A 12,014-nucleotide genomic window follows, 5' to 3' on the forward strand; every position below is an offset into this window, starting at 1 on the left:
GTATCGTCAGCGAATGGGAATGGAGGTATTGTATTCCCAAATAGCAAATAAAACTATAGATTCCTACACATTTTAAAAATATACTATTATTACAAGTAAAAAATCACTGTATGGTAAATGCAGCTCTACACATTAGAGGATTAACATTATTTATTTCAGTTAAAGAAAAAAAGCATCTAATTGGATAATTCAGCAATTTTAATATTGCTTCCTGGGTCATATACATCTTTATTTTTTAGGTATTGTGAGAAACAAAATATCACAAAGGTCTACACCAAATTTTTGCAAGAACTAGCTCTGTCACTTAAAATAACCACTGAGAATAAGACTGACGATACTATCAACATTCTGGTGCAAAATATCCTAAAGAAACTTCGAGATGTTCACAGCTCAGACGCCCATCCTGAGCTAACTGCCCTCTTAGACAAAATAAAATACTCATTCCTTAAGTTTGAACAATTGCAGAAAGTTTTAGAGCTCGATCAGTTTCTTTTGACTGTTTCCTGTTTATACCAAAGTGTCAGTTACTTGAAAGCGAAATTCAATTCCAAGCTTTCCTCGATAGATCCTCTGGCCAAGAAGACCCTTAAGAGGAATTACTGTGCGGAGGCTATGAAGATGTTCGACGTCTTAAGATTGTGTTATGACAGTCTTAATCAAATTTATAGTGATAAGAAGGAGACTGTGCATGACTATTGTAAACAGATAGAAGTGTTGCAGACGAAATTGCAATCTAAACATCGCGAACTTAGCAAGTATGTTGCTTACAGACCGGATGATGTGCTCTATAGTAGTGTTGCTGAGGTACGTATTTAATACCAGTTAATCAAAGTAATGTAATTTTACATTAGCCTAATTTTTACCTTTTTGAAATGGATATTTTAAATTTAAATTATATCAAACTTATTGCAATACACCAAAAGAGATTTTTATCATTGCAATTGACAGCGTATTATTTTTTCATCATCTATCTAAAGCAACTGACAGAGGGCACTAAATTTATACATTGATCCTTCGAGCAAAACTAGTAATATGGCTGAAACATAGAACTTCGGAGAAGATGCCCCATAATACTACTTTGCGTGCCAGATCTCTTTTGTTTCCTTATCTCTTAGTCTTCTAATATGGCATTTTTGTTAATATTCTTTTTTTTAACATTTAGCAAATCTAAACCTAAATTTACCAACAAGAGGAAGATGGTCTGACGATATGTCAGCACCGAGGTAACTTTTAACTGAAAGGCATTTATTACGGATTTCTCGTTTACCATTATGTAATCTTCCTCCCATTTCATTTCTCTTCCGTTGACCAAAATTATCAATGAATTCACCGCTTTTTTCTTTACCAGTTTGAACATTCAAGTCATCCATAGTAATAGTTATATCTTCTTTTTTAAGTCGTTTAAGTGAATTTATCAACAACTCATAGAATTGCTCTACCTCTTCTTCGCATCGTAATTTTTCTTAGTTATATTTCATAGAAGGTTGCCTTGTTTTACATTGCAAATCAGTTGTAAATACAGTCGAACCCGCTTATTAGAATACCGGTTATAGGAATATCCCGGTTTATCCCGAAACGTTTCCATTTACTCCTTAATAAATTTATCCGTTTATTGGAATACGTATTCATAAAACAATACTGCTTATTAGAATATTTTTCAGGTCAACGAATAAATTTTTACCTATAATTTCGAATTTCCTAAAAATTTAAATTATGTCTTGTATTATAATTTCTCGCCAAGTGCTTCGAAGGCCTGTAGTGCTGTTTTGTTTATATTATTTGGGTTTGTCAGATAGGTAATAAATATTTTATTGCGTTGTTACGAGTACCAATTCAATCGTTTACCCACAAATTCAGTAAAATAATTTCCTTTGTCTAGAAACTATACATATTGCCACCCAGTTGCCTGTTAAAAAATTTTTAAGAAAGAGTTCGCCCATCCTAATCGCTTGCAAAGTTATAAAACGTTTTCGGGATGGCCAAACCATTGTAAATTTTTCTAATTTTTATAATTTAGAGCAACAAAAGTGACTAGTATTTTATGTAACAAAAAAACAAGCTACAATTACTGAATATTTTTCAAGACTAAATAAGTTATTTTCTTATTAAGTATATTATGTATTTTAATACGAAGATATTTACATAATCTATATATTGCATACATTTCATATTAATTACTGTATGCATCCACATAATATAATTTGGTTTTTTAATAAATACGTTACGCTATTGTATTATTGACATAAAAAGGCCTAAAACCATATACATATACATATAAAGGTATACATATATTAACTATTAATATGTATATTCGGTACACTTATTACGACTAGCCACCAATGATCGGTTATTAGAATATCCCGGTTATAAGAATATTTTTGCTTGGCACGAAGGCTATTCCAATAAGCGGGTTCGACTGTATGACGCAATTTTAAATTTAAGGAATTTTAACAGTAACTTTTATTGAAGACAATATTTTCAAAAATAACATGGAAAATGAACTTGACAAATTCTATCCACTAAGTAGAACAAAGTTACGACAGGGTAAAAATAAATTTATAAACATTTTTATTTTTTAGGTAATCAATTATGCGTTTTCCACACTTCTTGCAGATGATTATATTGTAGAAGTGAACGAGGCTACTAGGCAACAAGTAATTAGAGAGAGATCGAACAAAGGTAGTATTTTTTGTATTCTGTACTTTGGTGTTTTCTGCCTTTTGAAATTTCACATCAATATATTTTTATTATTATAACTTTTTTTATTCCTGGTCCTCGAATACCTTCTTTATATTTTTTGCTTTCTTCTTTTTTAACTTCCTCACCATAAGCTTTCTAATTCAAACAATTGAAACTCGTCGTTCTGATATAATCTGGTGAATTATGTTTGAAGAACATGAAACAACTCACAGAAATTAATAACATTGTTTATTTTAATCCACCTTATTCAGTAAGCATCTGGTCTGACGTATATGTCGGCCCCACTGATAAAAAGCCTCCAAATCATGTATTGGATGCTCCTCCAAATCATTTATGTGGACGCTAAACGTTTTGGTCACCCAAATGGATGAAACGTAGATTCATTACTTCCCTCTCAGATCAAATGGGCCACATCATATCTGAGCCACATACTTCGAAACGATAAATACTCTCTGCTACACGTCATCATGCAAGGAAGAGTTGAGGGAAGAAAAGGCTTGGGAAGAAAGAAGAAATCTTGGCTGAGGAATATCAGAGATTGGACTACCGTCAGTTTTGAACAGATATTTCACGTTGCAAAAGATAGGAAAAAGTTAAAGGAAGTTATCGCCAACCTTCATTAGAAAACGGCACATTAAGAAGAAGCTCAAATGAGTTGTCAGAAGTGATGAAAGAATCAAATTATCAAACTTCCTTATATTAGAGGATGCTGCAAAAAGTTTGTTTTCATCTATTACGATGAGGATTGCTACATACATCAAGTCATTGTATCTATAGTTTTTTTAATGGAATCTGGTTAATATGACAGAGTTTAACTGTAATATTATCTTGATTTTTTTTACGTTTTAAAGTAACATTCATTATTTTTATAGTTCCCAGTTACGAGAATCTCATCCACGAACTGAGCCAATACAGAAGCAGCTTTCCAGACATAATCGAGCCTCTTCTGAGTAACATTAGCGAGTATCTGTATGGTTTCAAACTGTACCTAAGCGTATTGAAAATGCAGGATGAAAAACAGAAGCAATCCAACGCTACGGTCTCTACCAATGATTTTATTTCTTTGGTAAAGTTTCCATCCATAAGCCAAGACTCGGAGCACGACCTCATTAAAATGAACAAGTCTGTTAAATTTTTCCTCGACGCTACGGAAGAATCTGATACTCAGGAACAAGAAAACTTTAGGTACGTATTATTTAATTAGTCGTTTGTTGATTTTCCTTCTTGTTGACCTAGGTTTTTTGGTATAATATATCAGCTACAGTACCTACCTTCATCGATTTTGGAACCGATTGTACACCTGTAGTACATTATTTGACGGTTTTTGCTGTAAATTTTAAAAAACCTTTTGGATTGACATGAAATTTGGCATACGCATAGCCAACATGTCAAAGAAAAAAGTGATATTGTGCCGATGAGTGCTTTTGAACTGGGAGTGAGTTTCACCCCTTCTCGGGGGTAAAAAAATATATGTCCAAAATATGTTCGGAATTCGATAAACTGACTAATTCTAAGTAACTTTTATTCTATACAGCTTTTTCACTAAGTCAATATTTCTCGAGTTATTTGCAAGTGAATATGTTCATTTTTTAACAAAACAAACACGGTTTTAGACAATTTTTCCCAAATAATTCAAAAAGTAAGTATTTTATCGAAAAAACTATTCTTAGCAAAAATATAGCTTGTAAAAAAGTGAAAAAAAAATGGTATATACAAGTTTCTACACCTAGTAGAAGCAGAGTTATAGCTAAAGAAAAATGGGTTCATATTCGCCAAATTTCAAATAAATATATTTCAACGTGAAATAACCAAAAAATGAAGCACTTTTTGGAAAAAACTCATTACAACTTTTTTAAAGAGTTTAAAAGGGTTTATTTTTATTTTTATAAAAAAAGATTCTAGCATCAAACGTAAGTTACGCTCAAAATACAGCTGGTCCCTTTTGATTTGGCAAAAAAAATGGGGAAATTACCCCCTAATTAACAACTTAAATAAAATTAATCGTTACCGCTTCACCAGTTGCTTTATTTATATTGCGTTTATATGATCTCTAAGTTTCATTGATTCAATGTGCTTATTTTTGAAAAAAATTGGTTTTAAAGTAAAATTTTTAATTTTGAAAAAAAAATGCTTTTTTCAAAATAACTTAAAAATTATTAGTAATACCAAAAATCTCAAAGAGTAATGGAATGTACGTTTTGCTTTTCTGGATATTTTAGATTTTTTGTTTTCCTTTTAAACAAAAATTGGTTATGCTATGGCTGTTCAAAGTTTGCATACACTCGGGAATAGTGACTAGTTCAAGCCATTTTAACTACAGCCTTTTCAAAAATAAGCACTTTGAACCAATGAAACTTACAGATCGTATAAAGGGACCAACAATATTTTGAGAGTAACTCACTTACTTTTAATGTTGGAAGTTTTTTTAAAAAACAAAAATAAACCTTTTTTGTAATAAAAGTTGTAATAAATGTTCCCCAAAAAATGTTCCGTTTTTTTTATATTTCTCGATGAAATATTCGATTTGGAATTTGACGAATAAGAACCTACTTTTCATTAGCTACAACTTTGCTTCTACTGGGTCGACAGACTTTATATATGCACCATTTTTTTGACTTTTTTATAAGTTATATTTTTATTAAGAATTTTTTTCGACAAAATACTTACTTTTTGAGTTATTTGCGAAAAACCGTCTAAAAACGTGGTTATTTTGTTGAAAAATTAACATATTCACTCGCAAATAACTCGAAAAGTATTGACTTGGTGAAGAAACTCTATAGAACAAAAGTTGCTTAGAATTAGTCAGTTTATCGAATTCCGAACTTATTTTGGACATATATTTTTTAACCCACGAGATGGCGTGAAACTCACCCCCAGGGCAAAAGCACATATCGGCACAATATCACTTTTTTCTTTGACTTATTAGCTATGTGTATGCCAAATTTCAACCTATGTCAACCTAAGCGGTTCTTTAAAATTTAGAGATTTTGCAATATTTTACCGTTAAAGAATGTACTATTGTTGGTACTTTTACATTAAATAATGCATTACTTTTTCAGATTACTTAAATGTTCTATAGTAGAAAGTGTCAACACATCTATATCCAATTCGCTGCCATGCGAAATTTTAAGAAAACACGACTTTTTCCAATTCAGCAAACTATTAGATACGTTTATTGGTGCTTACAATAAACAACAGGAGCAAATGGAGATTAAGAAGCAAGAAGAAGAAAGTTTATATAAGATTAAGTAAGTATATGCCATAATATCAGTTTGTTGATTCTCTTGTTAAATATTATTTACTTAAAAAATGTAATTAAAAATATTTTTCGTTTCTTGAATTAAAAAAATGTTAAAAAAAACTCTTTAGAAAAAAGAAAACTGGTATGATTATTTATCTTCCAGATCTGAATCGATTTCGTCAATTGTGAATTTCTAGTACCGGTCATATGCGTCCGTTTTGGGTAGGTCAACGGTTTTTATAGCATAACTTTTTTGTCTTTAATTTTGAAGCATTTTTGACACTAAATTATTAAATAATGAGGTATTCTAGTACTGTAAGATGCTCTTGCTTTTTAAGTCGGTAAATTACACCGTTTTTTAAATGTTTTTCAAATCGTTAAAAAACGATTTTCTGAAAAGAAAATTTTTCTTATAAAGCGATAAAGTAACCTTTGCCTACCCAAAACGAACGCCTATGAGCGGTATTAGAATTCGCAATTGATGGAATCGATTTATCTCTGGCAGATAAATAGGCTTACCAGTTTTTATTTTCCTAAATAGAAACGTTCTGGAGGTATTTAAAAAAACTAATTACAAGGCTCCATCTTCAAAGAGCTCTAGCTCCCTTAGAAAGTATTTTTGGACTAGGTGAATTGGATTAAATTATCTTAAAATTATCTGAGGAATCTCCAGTCTTCGTTTGCCAGGAGAGTTTTTGGACACCCTGTATAGTTATAGTTTATAGATGACGACCGAAAAAAGAAATACAAATATAAGTTTTTTACCTATTTGCTTCTTTATTTCATCTGTATATTATAACCATCTTATTAAATTTACTATTGCGACCATGCAAGTTCGGAAAAGCGACACCTGGTTTCATAGCTCGGCAACATTTTTCGCACTTTTAATTATATTGGCCAATTATATTAGTCCTGGTTGCTGGATAATCGTCAAGGCCATAGTCCAAAAAAAACTATAAGAAGAAAAAGTAAGATTTAGGTTATGTTATTAAAAGGTAAACAATTCTATGTAGTAAATAAAATTAACTATTAAACTGCAAGCAAAATACAATTAAATGTACTTTTATATAATAATTGCATATCATAGCAATATTGTGAGCAACATATAATTTTTCTTCTTCAATGACAGTAGGTATGAAATATACGTCAATTTGATAATTTCAATTGACAATATGAATTATTTGAGAAAGTTGCAAGATTTCTCCGCTATTCACGCACGATTGTTTCTCTTATCCCCTCCAAGTACTTGCACACCGCGAATAACCATTTTATTATAACCATCTTATTGCATTTACTGTTCTTTTAGAACAAATCAGAATGATAAATCCGAAGAGGAGCAGATCCAAGAAGACCTCAACACTCTATTCCCCAATTATCACACCATCGACTTCGCAGACTTTCAAAAAGACGCCAGCATCGACGACACAACTCTAGAAAATAAAGTAGAAGCAAAATACGAAGAAGTCATTTCGTATAACGATTTAAAGGACATCACCCAACTCCACGTTGATTTACTCACTTGCATGACTAAAAATGAGTGGCTGAATCCAACGAAGACCAAAAAATTAGTTCCTGATTATATTTTGCCGTTGCTAGAAAAATTCAAGACGTTTTCTAAAATATTGGAGAAGGTTATGGATAGTGTGGACTATCGAATGGACGAAGATCTGATTGCTAGTTTGAATGTTTTATTGGCGGTGAAGAAAAGATATGGCAACAGTAAGTACATAAATAAGATACATCCAAATATTTAAAAATTTTATTAGCTTATACTTTTTTTCACCTTATTTTATACCTTATTTTCAATTGCCCAATGTATTGGGCTCTCTAAGAGTTTTTTCAAACATTTGAAGGTGATAAGGTGTCTTTGTATACTGTGCAGGTGTATTCACACGATTATTTTTTGCCGAAACATGCGTTGACAATGGCTTGACTGGTCTTAAAATGAAAATAGTTACAATTTTATAGCAAGCTCGATAAAATACTTTTCCTGCTTCTTTCTTCTTTATGTGCCATCTCCTCTAAGAAGGTTGGCAACCATCATGGCAATTCGCACTTTCGATGCCGCAGTTAAACCAAGCTCTCAAATAGTTTAACCAGTACCTAGATGCGTCATCTTCCACGACTCCTTCTACCCTGTATTCTTCCTTGTATTATTAATTGTAACAAGTTATAACGCTTGACCCTCATGACATTTCCCAGATATTGCAGTCTTCTAATTTAAATTATATTTAAAGCCTCTTTATCTTTTCCCATTCTTCTCAACACCTCGACATCCGTGATTCTATCTATCTAACTTATTCTTAATATCCTTCTGTAGACCCATAACTCGAAGAAAATGATTCAAAGAAGTCGGGGAATTTGAATGAACAATTTCGAGAAAAGGTCGACACGTTCAGAAAATATTGGCGTTATTCATTTTTTTATACAAAAATATGCAGATATATGGAATTTCTTGTAAAAATATGATATTTATACAACATAATATACCAGATATGCAAAAAATGTATTTGCATAAATATATTCCGCTCTTTATTTATTAGCCAATCAGTTTGTTATGGGTTTATTACAATAGGGAACTTGCACATTTGTTTATTACATAATAATGTTCAGTTTTGTTTAATATTGAGATTTCCAAAATTTCACACCTCAAAAACTTATTACAACTTAGAAGTACAACTTTAAAAATCTTCTGTGTATTTAAACCATTTCAAACGACCCAAAAGGCGCGCGAACACTTGTGACGTACATCATTATATTTTATAATGACATTTATCGTATGTCATTGTAATAATATACTGTTATATTCCTATTTGACATAAGAAATAAAAGTCTATAGTTATATTTAAAATTCAAATAAAAATAAAGGTTTTCGTTTTTCTCGACCGTGGGCATGTAAATTTGGAACACCCTGTATAAAACAAATTTTGTATAGGTAGTTTTTAAGAAAGTGTTTCGGAGAAGTGTTTACGAACGCCAGGAACAATACGACTCAAGTAAACAATTAGAGTGATGTTTAAAAGAAAGTGTTCGTGGAAAGGTGTTAATAATCACCGATAACTCATATTCTAGTAAATAAGATAATAGGTTATTAAATTTGTAAAGAGGATTAATGTGGAAAGTAAAATTGAAATGGGGAATATTATTTTTCTTGAAATCCATTAAGATATTTAGAAAAAGGAAAGTTTGTGTTGGTAAATACGGATAATTGAAAGTTGCTTTGGATTGGTTGATTTTTGAATGCTGGAAGGGGTATTTGGAAGGAGGAGAATGAATGAGCAATGAGAGTCAGAGTGTTTTGAGCGATGGAGAGGCGAAGTCCAGTTTTCGAGATGAGTGTACAAAACAGTGAAACGCCGGGTTGGTTAGTTTTGTCTTTAAAAAAATAAAAAGTAAGATATCGTGGAACGAGTGATAGACCGAGTCGAGATAGTATATAACTCCTTGAGTCTAGAGTATCCCGGTTTTGTTGAAGTGTTTGAAAAAGGTAGAACACGGCATCAGGAGAAGGCAGTAACAAGGGCTGTACGAGGCTTAGTTTTCCAAGGACCAGAGGCATTACTGGAAGACTTGGACGAGTCTTTGGATCGCAACCCAAGCCAATAGGAAACGTGTTTTGTGTGAAGATATTGTAAAATCATCAGTAAAGGTCAGTCTATTTTGTTATGACATGAATGTATGGTTTGTGTATTAAATAACACATACTGAGAACATCATTAGATTTCAAAAGTAAGATCACAACAATACATACAGTGGAACCTCGATAACTCGGATTAATCGGGACCGCGGCCGATCCGGGTCATCGAAAATCCGGGAGAGCATGGTAAAAATTAATAAAATACGGTATACTTATAGATAAAGTTTGTTATAATTAAAATAACATGAAATATATATGCACAGTACACATCTAACTTACCTATAGTTGTATAAAGTATAGTATAGACAGTATAGAGTATTGTTCATTTCTAGGTAAAAAAACTCGGTCAGTTTCGGTTGTGTCAATTTCGTCTGCCATCTGAACAATGTTATGTTATTTAAGAACAGTGGCTCTTTCATTGTTTAAAAGACCATTATTTAAAAAATAATTTTTTTAAAGACAGTTGGAAATAAATAAAGAATAACAGGTGCCTGTTGCTTGCGATAGCCCCAGATAATTAACATCGCTCTGCCGCCGCCGCCGTGCGCCATGAGTCATCTTTACTATCGTATAGTTCAAATTAAACAAATACCCATTATCTCGCAAATATTATATTATGGTCGAAGCGAAGTTTTATCAATGAAACTCGATATTTTTAAGACATTCCAGAAGAGGCTACAGATAAAATGTTTTAACATAATACATACATTTTTATTGTTGAAATGTTTGTCTGATGAAAATCGGTCCGGGTTAGCCGGACTTCAGGGTTATCGGGGGCCGACTTATCGAGGTTCCACTGTATATGTCTTTACAAAAACACTCAAATATTAGTCAGAAATGGCAACTATCAAAATATTTATAAAACTGAGTGTCATAACGAATGCCAAACCTAATGAATTAATGGCGAGGACATCAAATACTATAATGATATGACGTCACGACCAATGAGGGCGCGTTTTGGGCTGCCTGCTATAATTTGAATTTTCTCTCGATTTTAATCGTCTTTAGGGGCCAAATGAAAGACAAAACAACTTTTTTTGTTTGTTATATGTTTTAAATTATGTTCTGTTGTGGTTTATAGCAATTTTTTCGAATTTAAAATGTTATGCAAGTTCCCTATTATGAAATTCAAACAAAAACTGACACGGAAAAAGTCAAAGTCTACACTTTAGTGTTTAGTTTTTCTTTCAATTTTAAGTTGTACTGAATAATATGTTTTTTTCCGTTTTAGCTGATGATATATTCCAAAAAACCTCATCTCAAAAAAGAAATGACTTCTACAAGGATTCTAACGTCGAAGAGGTCAAATCCTGTTATCACGTTTTGGAAGATCTTAAAATCAAAATCAATCAACTACTAGAAGAGTGGCCAGACCAGCCAACCTTAAATACGGTAGGAATAATTTTATTTGTTCAATTATGTATGTATGTATTTGAAAAGAACAAATCTGAAGTACAGTAAACCAGTAAACGTCTCTTACGATAAGGTTGCGGCTAATTGTGAGAATGACATGTTTTCGTCTTGAATTATCGGACTTTTCTCCAAAACGATTGGAATCTTTGTCAAATGAGTGCGACAGGGAGATACTTTGTCACCAAAACTAGTTATATCGACCATGGAGTACACATTTAAACGAATAGAATGGGACTCAAAGGATATTAACATCGATGAAAAGAAACTGAATTATCTCCGATATGCCGATGACATTGTTCTTATGACGGGCGACTTAGGAGAAGCCAGAGTTATGCTACAACAACTACAGCAAGTAACACAGAGAGTAGGTTCCAAGATCAAATATGGAAAAACAAAAATTATTAAGAATGTCGTCTCCAATGAGCTAATAGAAATCTAGAAATCGCCAACAAGCGATGAGTGGCAAAAGGTGTCAAGTGTACAAAAAAAGTTGCATGAATGGTGACCACGGGCAGGCAAGCGAAGCCGGGGAAGATTCTCAACGCAATGAACCGACGACCTCGGGTTCCAAAACCGAATATTCGGCATAATTATTCGGCCCCGAGACCGAATAATTGTGATCAATTGGATAGAAAAGGCGCAGATCAGAAGAAGATGAAAGTATCAGGAGGAGGCCTATGTTTAACAATGGACAAATCAAGGCTGATTAGTGATGATGATGATGCCTACTTATGTTTCAGTACCACAATTATTTACTTAACGAATGTACCAAAAATTGCAGCTGTTACAACCTACGTGACGAAATGTCTAGGTAGTTAAAAGCTGTAGCAACTGAGAGACAGAATGCAATAGGTATATATACAAAGAAATATAAACGAATAGATAAGGGAAAGAAAAAGAGAGAACTTATGAACAAAAAGAGAGAAATACTGTCAGAGAAACATATATGCGAATACGGAGAAAGATATATTGTTAGAGGAGAGAAAAATGAGAGATAGCAATGACTAGATACAGAAATTACGA

At 32.4% G+C, this 12,014-nt stretch overlaps 1 protein-coding gene across 1 annotated transcript in view; it reads left to right on the plus strand.

Moving 5' to 3' along the window:
• The window catches only part of LOC114325220 (midasin), a 700,017-nt gene that overhangs the window by 661,852 nt on the left and 26,151 nt on the right, over window positions 1–12,014 (plus strand). The window contains exons 23-28 of the mRNA XM_050656603.1: window positions 240–804; window positions 2,580–2,679; window positions 3,573–3,885; window positions 5,760–5,948; window positions 7,248–7,660; window positions 10,810–10,970. Coding sequence (XP_050512560.1) covers window positions 240–804; window positions 2,580–2,679; window positions 3,573–3,885; window positions 5,760–5,948; window positions 7,248–7,660; window positions 10,810–10,970 — 1,741 coding nt within the window. The remainder of the gene's footprint in view (window positions 1–239; window positions 805–2,579; window positions 2,680–3,572; window positions 3,886–5,759; window positions 5,949–7,247; window positions 7,661–10,809; window positions 10,971–12,014) is intronic.

Source organism: Diabrotica virgifera, chromosome 7, assembly GCF_917563875.1.
Source record: "Diabrotica virgifera virgifera chromosome 7, PGI_DIABVI_V3a".
Classification (NCBI taxonomy): Eukaryota; Metazoa; Arthropoda; class Insecta; order Coleoptera; family Chrysomelidae; genus Diabrotica; species Diabrotica virgifera.